Source organism: Candida oxycetoniae (genome assembly GCF_023343755.2).
Source record: "Candida oxycetoniae strain CBS 10844 chromosome Unknown scaffold14, whole genome shotgun sequence".
NCBI lineage: Eukaryota > Fungi > Ascomycota > Pichiomycetes > Serinales > Debaryomycetaceae > Lodderomyces > Lodderomyces oxycetoniae.
Window position 1 is genome coordinate 124,442 of NW_026055483.1, and position 13,555 is coordinate 137,996.

Consider the following 13,555-nt stretch of genomic DNA (forward strand, 5'->3'; position numbering starts at 1 on the left):
AAAAAGAAAAAGAAAACAAGAAATAATCTACCCGCCTCTTTCTTCTTTCTCGTACTTTGCTTACTCGCCTTACTTGCCTTATTCGCTTACCTTGTTACTCCTGTCCTGTCCTGTCCTGTCCTGTCCTATTGGTAAATGAATTCGCAACTATTGCAATGATTTTTCGGCTCGATTTGAAGGAAACCTTCCACGCCGCAGAAGTTACCCAAACTAGTAAGAGAACAAGCAAAAGGGTTCCAAGGACAGGACCTTTGGTGGATATATATGTATATATATATTATTACAATGTCTATATAGCGGCGTATAAAGTTGTAGATTATTTGTGGGTTTTGAATTCAGATACCAAATCACCACCCAAGACCTTAATTTGATCATAAATTGCGTCAATATTCAAGATAACTTCGTCATTGTCGTCGTTATCCTTTTTGTCCTTATTGTCCTTGTTGCTATCGAGTTTAACTGGGTAAACATTTAATCCCTGGTTGACTTTGAATCTTCTCTTTGGCAAGACAGCAGGAATAAGTAATCCAGCAATGGTGTTTTCGTTTTTTGGACATAACCCAGTAAACTTCTTGACTGAAAAAATAATGCAATTGCTAAATTTCTTGTTTAAATTGTCGACATACATCTGGACCAAGTCGTATTTTGATTCAATGTTGCCAGGATAGGAAGTCAATGGCTGAACCAAATTCTTAAACGTGTTTGGCGGTATTATACCAGAAGAAGTTGTCAAGTTTTGAGGCTTCAATAGTATTGTGAAATCGTAATCTTGCAAGGCTGGTGTAAAGATCAAGTTCAAATTCGCCTGGTTGATACCTTGACCTTTTAAAAGATTTATTGCTGCTCTCGAAAGACTAGTTAATCTTGTCGAGATTGGTAAAGTTAAATTACTTGACCATAATATACCTGATGGATCATCCTTTGACCCAACAAAAATTTGCGTTTTGATCCCAAAAGGATCATTTGCTCTTATCTTGTTGAAATTGTCTTCCATAACTCTATATGCCTGGATTGTCAATTTATCACTCAACTTGCTATCTTCATCAGCAGTACTCTTGACCAAATCGAGAATCAATGGCGTTTCTCTCCAATTCCAGTTGGCTAAAAAAAACATGGTTTGCAAAAACCCATTTTCAACTGAATGAGGAATACAATATGGCGCAGGGTCAACAAACGACTTCAACACAAGTAATTCTACAAGTTCCTCGTTGAAGTGACTCAATAATAACTGACTGTCCAACCAAAGTTTGAACAATCGAACTGTTGGCGAGAAATATTGGAAATGTTGTGCAAGTTGAGTTACAGTCCTAGTATGTTTAACTGAACCTTGAAAATGGCGCACAAAGCTTAGATAAGTATCTTGAACTAAAGCCTTTTGCTTTTCTGCATTAGATAGAGCTCGAAGGTATAATATTTCGTCTCTCTCGGTTAGTACTTTTAATCTAAACCCGTAACCTTCTGGAGTTAAGATGTTTAATGCAGTCATGTCTCGATTAAATGGAATGCTGTGATCCTTGGTTATAAATGTAGTATACCCCGTGTTTTTCATATCTTCACTAATCTTTAGTAGGAAAGCGGTCTTTATCTTTTCTAAAGCGCTAATTTCGTCAGGCCATCTTGTAGACACTTCAAACTGGACTATACAATCATTCCAAAAGTCTGGGTTCGATACTGCAAATGGTACAGGTTGCAAGACCGAAGTATACCTAAGTGACAGTGATGCGGGTAAAACTGACTTTACACTTAATGGCAACTTTGAATTTAAAAGCAACTTGGACAAAGCGTCAAAAGAGGTTTTCAAATTTGTGTAACTCGTTAATGAGCTGATGACTTGGTTTGATCCAGTTGGTAACAATGGAGTAGGTAATCTTTGTTCAAAATCGCCACACTCTGTATGAAGCAGTTGGGAAATATCAGACTGTATATGCAAATCAAGAGAGTATTTCAAAATGGATAGTACAATGGGCGCTTTGCTGGAAACAGTCCAAACCACACAGTGTTGTATACTCCCGTCCTTGAATCGCCTCAACGATGCCTTTTGACCCCAAAATGACCTGAACCGCGCTCCTTCCTCCTTCTCGTCATTATTGGGACCTTTAGTTACTAATTTGTCGGCTTCCTGAGGATTCAACTGTAACCCAATGACATACGTGTTGTCTATATGTAAAGGCTTTCTTTTATTGATGGAAAACAAAGTGGCTGGCTTCTCCTTGCGTATGCTGATAAGAGACGCCCGGTTTCCCAATGCTCTTGCAATGACTGAGTATAATTTATGCTTGAAAAACAAATCAAATGAAACAAAAGTGATTTTTTCCAAAGCTCCAAACATGTCTTGGATTTCTTCAGGTGCAGTAATGGTTAACACTATGTCGTACTTGAGTTGGTCATAGGTTGAATTTTGAAGTAAAATCGGATCAAATCTATCTCGTACAACATCGTTCAACAAGTTCAAAGTTTCTACTGCTTTGCTCTGTAGTATCTGATACGACGCTGTTGTCATCTTCCATAAAATGTTTAACTTTGTGTTTTTGTCAAAAATAGTTGGTACATTAAATCCGTCCGACTTGTACTTGGCAGCAACAGAATCACCAATGTTTGAGGAAAATGACAAATAACCTTTATTCAAGTCAGTGGATGCCAAATACTGAATAGCACCTTTGAACAACTGATAAGACGAGAATCCGGCCATGAGAACTTTATTACCATTCACTCCTCCTCCACTCAACAAGGCGCTCAAAAGGATAGCAAATTCAAAATGACCAAATCCTCCCAGATTTATTGATGAGCTGAATCCGCGTTGCTGCAACCATAATCTGCCTAGAATGCAAGCATCTTTAAATGCATCGGCCGATTTTTTTGTTGTGTACAAGAATTTTAGATAATAGTCGTATGAAGATTGGGTGATGATGCTGGAATTATACAATGGTGTTGCTGGCAATTCGGCCAAATCTGATTGAATTCTAATACAGTTCTTATCAGGAAGTAATTTTTTATAGTCAAATATACCAAATGGGAAAGAAGCAATTAAATTAATGGTGTATTTGGTTTTGAAAAATGTCAAGTCTTGGGGGTTCTCTGTTTGTATACTCTCGATCCTTATGACCGGGTTCAATATATCGTCATTGAGATAGTGATATGTCAATTTCACGGGCAAGTTATTCTTCTTGGTTAGTGGTATAAGGTGATCGGCTAGGTATGCTAAATAAAATGCTCGTTTGTATAATGCTCTATAGTTCAAGTAATCTTTTGGTTGGAATATCTCCTTGGGCATAGTCAATGCCATCTCTATGCTCAGACCTTTATTGATGCCCGTTTTCAATCCATAAGAGCCTATTAATGCAACATCATCAGGGGCAATGTATGAAAATTGGTACTTGACATTGGTTGGCTTTGGATCGGGAAACGGAATTGCGATTTTCTTTGCATTGAACAAACTTTCAGCTTCTTGAAGTGACAAGTTCCCGCTTGATGGAATCTGCTTGATGAGATCATGCAAGCGATGCAAAACACTCTCCATTTTTTCCTCGTGATGTTTTTTTACTTTAACTTCTTTCATTAATTCATCAATTTGAAGCTTGAAGATATTGGATTTGAATAATTCAGCGGTTTCTCTTGCTACCTGGATATCTTGAGCCGCCAACTGTTTCCTTTGTTTCTTATTTGGTGGTTGTGATGGCATTTGGCTCGATGCCGAGGCCGAAGCCGAAGCCTCAACCTCAACCTCTTCATCTTCATCTTCATCTTCATCTTCATCTTCATCTTCATCTTCACCCTCACCCTCAACCTCTTCATATTCAACCCTTTTTTCTCCATTTGTCTCTCCCCCATTTATCTCTTCCTCTTCTCTATCTGAGAAGGCAGCGAATTCCTCCAGATTACCATTTTCAAGTTCCTCTACTTTTCTTTTGCCCATGTTATTATTTATATACAAAGAAAATATAGATTTAGAAAGACCCTAAACCTCTAGTGTTTTCAAAGTCGGCTATTTTTTCTGATTTTTTTTTACCCAAATGTATTCAGCCCCAACTCTAGCAGTTTCTCTGATACTTTCTTTTCCTAAAGTTTGCCAAACAATAGTATTATCCTTCTTCTTCTTCTTCTTCTTCTTAACTTCTTCTTACTTTCTTCTTCACCTCGAAAGAAGAAGAAAAAAAAAAACGTCACTTTTTGTGCAACTTTTTTTTGTTAGGTGAAGCGCTACCGTTTTGTGAAAAATTTGCGCTACCGCATCACTCTATATTTGCTGTTATTTTGCACGACCTTTCTCGTAAAGAAAGGTGAGGAAGATGTTTCTTGACATCAAACCCGTAGTCACGTGTTGACACTATCGAGCAACACTATCGAGCAACACTATCAAGCAACACTATCGAGCAACACTATCGAGTGAAGCGAGATAGTGGAGCATACTGACCAATACTATCGAGCAGAGCGAGATAGTGGAATACACTGTCACCAACAATCACTATACTGAAAATCATCATACCGACACTTTTCCGCCGACACTGACCACACAGACACTTTCTTCCGCCGACACTGACTACACCGACGTTTGTTACAGCTAGTACTGCTCGATTGTGTCACGTGTTTCTCTATATAAAGTGATACAGTAATAAAGCTCGTAAAAGAAGATAAAAAAGTATGTATTTGAGTGTAGACAATTAGTAATGATTCATACTTGAGAGCTATGAAACCCTCGAAAGCTAGTCAGTGTGCTCCACTATTGACCGAAGCGAGATAGTAGTCAGAGTATACTCCACTATTGACCGAAGCGAGATAGTAGTCTGTGCTGCTCCACTATTGACCGAAGCGAGATAGTAGTCAGAGTATACTCCACTATTGACCGAAGCGAGATAGTAGTCTGTGCTGCTCCACTATCTTTCTTCGCTCAATAGTGTCGCAGGTAAGGATGTTGAGAGTAGTGTGTATAAGGATGATGTGGTATATCGGTGGCAGCTATGAAGCCCCTGAAACTTATAGTATGTAGTCAGTTTCTTAACTAGCTAGTCAGTGTGCTCCACTCGCTCTGCTCGATAGTGTCGCTCGATAGTGCCAGTAGTCTGTGATCTCCACTATCTCGCTTCGCTCGATAGTGTCGTTCGATAGTCTCGCGCAACGGTGCTACCAATATTTATTTTTTCATTTAGTCACATGGATCAAGTTAGTGGATTTGCTTATAGACGGCAGAGGCATAGAGGTAGAAACACAGAGGTGAAGGCATAGAGGTATAGAGGTATAGAGATCTTAAAACGAGTGAGTATCTACTATTATGTACTATTCCGAGGAGATTGGGCTTCCAAAGACAGATAGTTGTCGCTGGAGATTGAGAACAGACTATGTTGGTAGAGAAACATGGCATTACCTAAGTGTTAAAGAAGCTGCTGCTGGCGGTATTGAAGAGCCACAATCAAATTACGTAAAGTGGCTACTAGGGTCCCCGGATTTCCCAACACCACAAGAAGAAGAAATCGAGACGCCAGGTCGAGCAGCTGAGAAGGGAGCCGAGTTTTTCAAATTACTACAATTGGAAAATGGCATTTTCCCCTGCCAATATAAAGGTCCAATGTTTATGAATATTGGGTATATAGCTGCAAACTATTTTTGCAAAAACCCAATTCCGGATCCTTTCAAGTTGGAAATGATAAGATATATAGTAAATACTGCACACCCTGTGGATGGTGGCTGGGGATTGCATTCTGTCGACAAATCAACGTGTTTCGGTACAACTATGAATTATATTTGTTTGAGGTTATTGGGGCTCCCGGCAGATCACCCAGTCATCATAAAAGCAAGAAGAACTTTGCATGGTCTAGGTGGGGCCATCAGAAACCCTCACTGGGGGAAAGCATGGCTAGCAATTTTAAACTTGTACGATTGGCAAGGGGTTAACCCTGCACCTCCAGAATTATGGACATTACCTTATCGATTGCCAATACACCCAGGAAGATGGTGGGTTCATACAAGAGCAATATATTTACCATTGGGTTATCTACTGGCAAATAAAGTAAAGTGTGATTTGGACCCCTTGTTGGAGGAATTGAGAAACGAAATTTATTTACCTTCCCAGTTACCATATGAATCAATAAAGTTTGGCAACAATAGAAACAATGTTTGTGGTGTTGATTTGTATTATCCACACACCAAAATCCTTGATGCTGCCAACTTTGTATTGAGCAAATGGGAAAATTGGAGACCCGATTGGTTCTTGAAATGGATCAATTCTAAAACATATGCGTTGATCGAAAAGGAGTACCAGAATACTGATTACTTGTGCATTGCTCCTGTTAGCTATGCTATGAATATGGTTGTTACTTATTACCATGAAGGTGCAAAATCCAGAAACTTTGCCGGGTTGCAAAGAAGAATGAATGACATTGTGTTCCACGGACCCCAAGGAATGACCGTTATGGGAACTAATGGTGTCCAAGTTTGGGATGCTGCCTTCATGGTTCAATATTTTTATATGACTGGTTTGGTTGAAAAGCCTCAGTTTCAGGATATGATTCGAAAGGCATACTTATTCCTAGTAAGGTCCCAATTTACTGAAGATTGTGTTGAAGGGAGCTTTAGAGATAAAAGAAAAGGCGCATGGCCATTTAGTACTAAAGACCAAGGCTATACCGTGAGCGATTGCACTGCCGAGGCAATGAAAGCAATAATAATGGTTCGCAATGACCAAGAGAGATTTGGCGATATCAAAGACGAGATCAAAGATGAAAACTTGTATGGCGCAGTAGAAGTCTTGCTTAAGATACAGAATGTTGGAGACTGGGAGTACGGTTCTTTTTCTACATACGAAGGGATAAGGTCAACTTTACTACTTGAAAAGCTAAACCCAGCAGAAGTGTTCAACAATATAATGGTTGAGTATCCATATGTCGAGTGTACAGACTCGTCCGTATTGGGTCTCACTTATTTTCATAAATACTACCCCAATTACAAACCGGAAGTGATTCACAAAGCAATATCTATTGCAATTGATTCTATTATTGATGCACAAGATAAAGTTGATGGATCCTGGTACGGTTGTTGGGGTATTTGCTATACATACGCATCGATGTTTGCCTTGGAAGCCTTGAATAGCGTTGGTCTCGATTATTCAAACTCGGTGTCCGTTAAGCGGGGATGTGATTTCCTTATTTCAAAACAATTGAAAGATGGCGGGTGGTCAGAATCAATGAGAGCATGTGAAACGCATAGTTATGTAAATGGTGAAAAGTCACTTGTTGTGCAGACGGCATGGGCATTGATTGGTTTGATATTGGCTGATTATCCTGATGAGGAGCCAATACGTATGGGTATTAAATTTTTAATGGAAAGACAATTGCCTACAGGAGAGTGGAAATTCGAAGACGTCGAAGGTGTATTTAACCATAGCTGTGCAATTGAGTACCCTTCATATAGGTTTTTGTTCCCAATTAAAGCTTTAGGATTATATGCAAAGAAGTATGCTAACGAGAAGTTAATTTAACAAAAACAAAAAAACAAAAAAAAAACAAAACCAAACAAGAAGTTGTTCTTATGATATTTAATAGGTAAAAAAAGAAAAATTGGTTAAATCAATGAAAAAGTTATAAACTCTCCACTTGTAGAGCAATGTGCATGTATTATTTTCTCAAGATACTTGTTGCTCAATCAATTTAATCAAACGAATAAGTCTAGATGGTTTAAGAAAAAAAAAAAAAAAGTGTGCTATATTATTGAATGCTATATTAATGAAATAATTATTCTATGCTTCTTCGCCTCTATTAATCTGCCTATTTTCTTTCAGTTCTGGTTCAAAGGTATAACCTTTGCGCCAAAATATGAATTTTGTTTATTTGCAACTCCAGAAAAGGCATTGTATAAAGCTAGAAATGAAGTAATAATTCCAATGATACCAGCGGCTACGCCAACTTCTGAAATTCCAGTAAAGTCATGAGCTGCTAATAGTATAAATGTAAGTGTTAAGAAAGCAAACAAACTAGTAAACGCAATGGAAGATTTAAATGTTAGTGTAGTAAGCATGAATGAGAAAATAGCCCAACCTGTTAAAAACAATGCCGTTGCCGTTCTCAATTGCTCAGGGTCCGCTGCATAAGCTTCTTTAATTCCAAACGCTGGAGTGGAAATTGCTGCCCAAGATAGCCAAAAAGTACCAAATGAAGTTAGAGCAGTACAACCAAATGTATTACCAACAAAAAACTCCCATAGACCAGCTAATAGTTGAACAATACCACCATAGAAATAAGCTAACCCAAGTACTGCATTTGGAATTTCCACCCCTCCAATACCAGCATGAAAACAACACAAGGTTAATGATGTAATTCCAAATGCACATAAGCCCATAGGACCAGGGTTCGCAAATTTACTACACACAGAAGGTGTATAGGGCTGTTGCACAACAATTGAGTCCATCAATGCTGCTTGTAAATCGCGTTTACATAGTTTGAGATTTCCCAACATGATATAATCTCCATCTTGCAGGACACTTTGTATTGAGGATTCTTCTGAGTACCCTTCTCTTGAATAGGCAGAGACGGTCTCTATTGTTTTCTTCATCATTTTATCTCGAGAATACAAAAACAAAATTGGAAGAAGAAAATTTTTGAAATAAGCTTTGGGTATATATATATATATGTATAAATAAGAATTAATAAGTAAACTGAAACTATATGTGACGGTATTTCCACTTAACAACAGCTTCCCTGTTGAGGTGAGGTGAGTCCATTATACGGTTACTGTTATTCCGCCAAAACAAAAAAAGAAATAAATAAATAGTTACCAGTGGTGATCAAATAGTAAGTAGTTGTAGCTTACTCTGCCCAGGTAGTATTTGGCAATTCTAAAGTTGCAAAAAAAAAAAAAGAAAAAGAAAAAGGAAAAAACAAAATGCAACATGCATAAATAACAATTTTTTTATTTTCTATACGAATAGACCAAAGTGTCATAAACAATTATGCCATTCTTTCTAAAATTTCAGAAAATGAAAGTATATATCCCAATAAGATTGGGTGTAGTTGTATAATTATATTGAATACCTCAGTGTGAGTGTTGCAAGTTATGTTTGGTGAAGTTACCATGGGAATGGGATAAATTTGAATTGGTTTGGTTCAAGTTACACGTCTTTTATGATTAATCAATTTCTTGGTAGGTTAATGGCATCCTGTTTTCCTTTCCTTTTTCTGGTTTCCTTTCCTTTTACTGGTTTTCTTTCCTTTTTCTGGTTTTCTTTCCTTTTACTGATTTCCTTTGAATTTTTCTGTTTTCCTCTTCTTTTCCTATTTGCATTCCCTTAAATGGGCAGATTATAATATTGCCTTTTTTGATGCTCCACTATCGAGCAGAGCGAGATAGTGGAGCACATTAGTTACCACTGACACTATCGAGCGACACTATAGAGATCCCCTTTTTATCATGAACAACACAATTAACATATATATGTCAATTGTGTTCTAGCCGCGCCACGTTGGTTTTGTTGTGGTCTATTTACTAGTGTGTTTTTGTCTTTCTTACATTAACTCGCATTACATCAATAGATTCATAACCAGGGCATAATTACTTTTGATTATAAACTGTAGACAAGGTTATAAGAGAGAAAGGGCTCGATTGTATGTGTTTTTTCTCCACTCAACCCTTGTTTGTACGTTTTACAGGTTGTACAAAGTCAAAAGAAAGGGCAAGATTGGTGAAGTTCTTAGCGAGAACAAAGGATTATAGTTTTCTTCACTTAATAAACCAAAGTAGAAAACTAACTCTATAATTACAAAAACCTAAAAATTTCGCTGAGAATTCTCTATAAATTCTATGTTGGTCATTGCCAAATCCTTTGAGCTTGACATATAGAACCTGGTATATCAATTTATTATATATACTGTAAAATGTGAATTGATCAATGAACATACAGCCAAAGGTACCTTTTGACAAGTTGTTTTTGGAAGTTGTTTGCTGGAGTTTTCCCAGCCGCATCAATTAACATTTCCAAAGTTTTCCATTAATACACATATATATATATATTACTCTTACTATATAACGAAATTTTCTCCAGATATCTTCTATACATTGCCACAGACCCCTCCATTCTTTTACCCCTTGACTCTTTTACCCCTCCATTCTTTTACCCCCTGATTCTTTTACCCCTCCATTCTTTTGCCCCTTGATTCTTTTACCCCTCCCCCATCCCAGCATATCAAATTTTTCGACAGTTTGGCAACAAAATTTGCCGGCAACAAAATCTACGATAGTTACACAAAACTTTCTATTTGTAACTCCTTCTAAAGCATACAATAAGTTTAAAAACTCATGGCATGTTCTGTGAAAAATAATGAAATCAACTTCTTTGAATAGCTCTTGAACATTCTTTTTGTAGTATTATAGGGATTAAAAAGCTCTAATTACTTATCCATTAACAATGGTAGGTAGATGAAGGAAAAACAAAACTTTTACAAACTCATCTTACTGTAATATTTAAGAGAGTATAGATTATATCGATGATCAAAGCATCAACTTTAAACAATAGAGAATTTAGTAACGACATTGAAACACATCTTTACCATTCTCGTTTTGAACTTAGTAAGTGTGGGATGAGAGGACATCACCAGTCAGCTCTCTCTTTACCTCTTTCTTTCTCTTTCTAAAATATCAAGGCTTTATTAATTAGTGGCGACACTGGGGAGCAAAGCGAGCTAGTGGAGCAGTATGTAGTCTCGCTCTGCTCGATAGTGTTGTAACAAGCCACTAGATGTTGCTCCACTATCTCACTCTGCTCGATAGTTGGAGTCGCTTACTAGGTACAGGGTGAATCAAGTCACGTGTATGTGCACGTGCCAGTTTTTTCCCTTTCAATGGTGAAATTTTATACATGGACAACATTCCACCATAGTATCCATTTATCTTCAAGAAGCACGCACTTTCTATCAAGAGTCGCCCCCTCCCCCTTCCTCCTCTCCACGATTTATACACGGGTAAAACAAGACAAAAGAAAAGAAAACTTTAACAATAACTCAATGTCTATCAAGATCTCTACAAAGAAACAAGTTTTAGACTTGATAATAGACCAATATGATTACTTTTTGTTTGATTGTGATGGAGTTTTATGGTTAGGTGACCATTTATTGCCATCAGTAAAAGAGACATTGGAATATTTGAAAGAGGCTAAAAAGACAATTATATTTGTAACAAACAACTCCACCAAATCCAGAAGTACTTATTTGAAGAAATTTGAAAAAATGGGTATTCCTAATATCAATAAAACTGAGATATTTGGGTCTGCTTTTGCCTCGGCTGTTTATGTTGACAAGATTTTGAAATTGCCCAAGGATAAACATGTTTGGGTTTTAGGTGAAGAAGGTATTGAGCAAGAACTTAAAGAATTGGGGTATACAACAATTGGAGGAACCGATCCCTCCTTGAATAAAGATGGGGTTAATTTTGACCCAAATACTTCATTACTAGACAATTTGGATAGCAATGTTGGTGCAGTAGTATGTGGGTTAACTTTCCAGTTAAATTACCTTAAACTTTCGTTAACAATGCAATATTTATTACAAGATAAGAAATCGATACCGTTTATTGCCACTAATATAGATTCGACTTTCCCCGTAAATGGGAAATTACTAATTGGTGCAGGTTCTATAATAGATACTGTAGCATATGCAAGTAGTAGACAACCAGATGCTGTATGTGGAAAGCCTAATCAAAGCATGATGAATGCTATCAAAGCACAGTTACCAGGATTGGCCGAGAACCCTAAACGGGGCCTAATGATTGGTGATCGGTTAAACACGGATATGAAATTTGGTAAAAATGGTGGGTTAGATACCATGTTGGTTTTAACTGGGATTGAAACCGAAGAGAATGTGCAGTCCTTAAATGTGGAGGATAAGGATGTTGCTGTGCCCACATATTTTATTGACAAATTGGGAGACGTTTACGAATTAACACACTGACCGACACTATCGAGCACAACACTATCGAGCACGACACTATCGAGCATGACACTATCGAGCGAAACGAGATAGTGGAGAACATTGACTAGTTACGACACTACAAATGGATAGACTACCACAAATGGATAGACAAGTATAAATAGCGTTGATGAGAGCTAGCGTTGATGAGAGCTAGCGTTGATGAGAGCTAGTGTTGATGAGAGCTAGTGTTGATGAGAGCTAGGGTGCTCCACTATCTCGCTCTGCTCAATAGTGTCGCGGTTGATAGTGTCGCGGTTGATAGTGTCGCGCTCGATAGTGTTGACGACAGCTAATATGCTCCACTATCTCGCTTCGCTCGATAGTGTCGTGATGGATAGATAGATTAATAGAAAAAAACAGTTTTAAACCAGTAGATATGATTCTCATTGACTTTTAAAACCAGTAGATACAGTCAATGTGCTCCACTATCTCGCTTTACTCGACAGTGATTCTCATAGACTCCTAAAACCAGTAGATCATTTTTTATTAGTGTAAAAACTATTAGCCAATGGCTCATAAGTTTTTTAATGAACAAAGATAAATTTTAGAGGTCTAGATTCCGCTTTATAGTCAAACAGAATCTAGAGCTGCTAAGTAACTAGTTTTTTTTTCTTTTGTTAGCAATTGGTAGTAACTGGGTTCTTTTATTGGTAATTGCGGTTAACCCCGTACCGAGATTCGTATATTATAACCAAAAAGTCTAAATTGAGTAAGGGGTGTGGCTTACAAGTTATGACGTCATAAGTTGAGTAGGACACCATCAAGCAGAACACCATCGAGCGAAGCGAGATAGTGGAGAACATTGACTAGTTACTACACTATAAAAGGATAGACAACTACGAATAGATAGTTAACTGCAATGGATTTTTTATAGCGAACCTACAATATACAAATAGATGAAAGGTCAAGTGGGTGTAAGTGAGACTAGTGAGCTCTGTAGGTGAGACTAGTGAGCTATTTTGATGAGACAAGAGAGCTCTGTAGGTGAGACTAGTGAGCTATTTTGATGAGACAAGAGAGCTATTTTGATGAGACAAGAGAGCTATTTTGATGAGACAAGAGAGCTATTTTGATGAGACAAGAGAGCTATTTTGATGAGCTACGTTGGTAAGGGCTAGATGGTCTAGTCATTTTAATTTTTTTCTATTGTACAGTCAACAAAATTCTTTATTTATAGTCAGTGTTGGTGGCTAGTAATCTCGCTCTGCTCGATAGTGTCCCATAGTGTCGCTAGTCAGGTGTCGGTGGCTAGTGTGCCCCACTGTCTCGCTCTGCTCGATAGTGGAGTTTGTGTCGTTGCATTCCCAACCATCAATTTCATGATCAAGCCTCTTTTATCCTCATCGTAGTCTAGATCATCGCTTAGTAACTGTAAATTCTATAACGTCATAGATGCACATGTGCTACCAAGTGTATAAAACATCACTAGAAAAGGCTCTCTTTCTCTTTATTGAGAGAAACGAATAGGTACAAGGGTGATTCAGATCCAAAAAAAAATCCATCTATATCTATAACAACAGTTCAAGCTAACCTCAGCTCAAACTGTCGCGATCTCCTCTTTGTTTTGTTCTCCTCCCTCCTTGCTTTGTTCCAATTTTTATTTTTTATTT

At 37.7% G+C, this 13,555-nt stretch overlaps 4 protein-coding genes across 4 annotated transcripts; 2 read left to right on the forward strand and 2 right to left on the reverse strand. All coding sequences in view use genetic code 12, as the record gives it.

Annotated features, from left to right (window-relative positions):
• Positions 1-316: 316 nt before the first annotated feature.
• On the reverse strand, positions 317-3,913 carry UTP22 (rRNA-processing protein; the record flags this gene model as incomplete). The annotated part of the gene is made up of 1 exon (XM_049325877.1): positions 317-3,913. One exon carries the CDS (start codon positions 3,911-3,913, stop codon positions 317-319), a length of 3,597 nt encoding a protein of 1,198 aa, XP_049178511.1.
• A 1,353-nt stretch (positions 3,914-5,266) lies between these two features.
• Positions 5,267-7,468, forward strand: ERG7 (lanosterol synthase; the record flags this gene model as incomplete). Its single annotated transcript, XM_049325878.1, has 1 exon — positions 5,267-7,468. The coding sequence occupies one exon, from the start codon at positions 5,267-5,269 to the stop codon at positions 7,466-7,468; it is 2,202 nt and encodes a 733-aa protein (XP_049178512.1).
• A 296-nt stretch (positions 7,469-7,764) lies between these two features.
• On the reverse strand, positions 7,765-8,541 carry ATO7 (Ato7p; the record flags this gene model as incomplete). Its single annotated transcript, XM_049325879.1, has 1 exon — positions 7,765-8,541. One exon carries the CDS (start codon positions 8,539-8,541, stop codon positions 7,765-7,767), a length of 777 nt encoding a protein of 258 aa, XP_049178513.1.
• Positions 8,542-10,982: 2,441 nt separating this feature from the next.
• On the forward strand, positions 10,983-11,924 carry PHO15 (4-nitrophenylphosphatase; the record flags this gene model as incomplete). The annotated part of the gene is made up of 1 exon (XM_049325880.1): positions 10,983-11,924. The coding sequence occupies one exon, from the start codon at positions 10,983-10,985 to the stop codon at positions 11,922-11,924; it is 942 nt and encodes a 313-aa protein (XP_049178514.1).
• Positions 11,925-13,555: the final 1,631 nt, after the last annotated feature.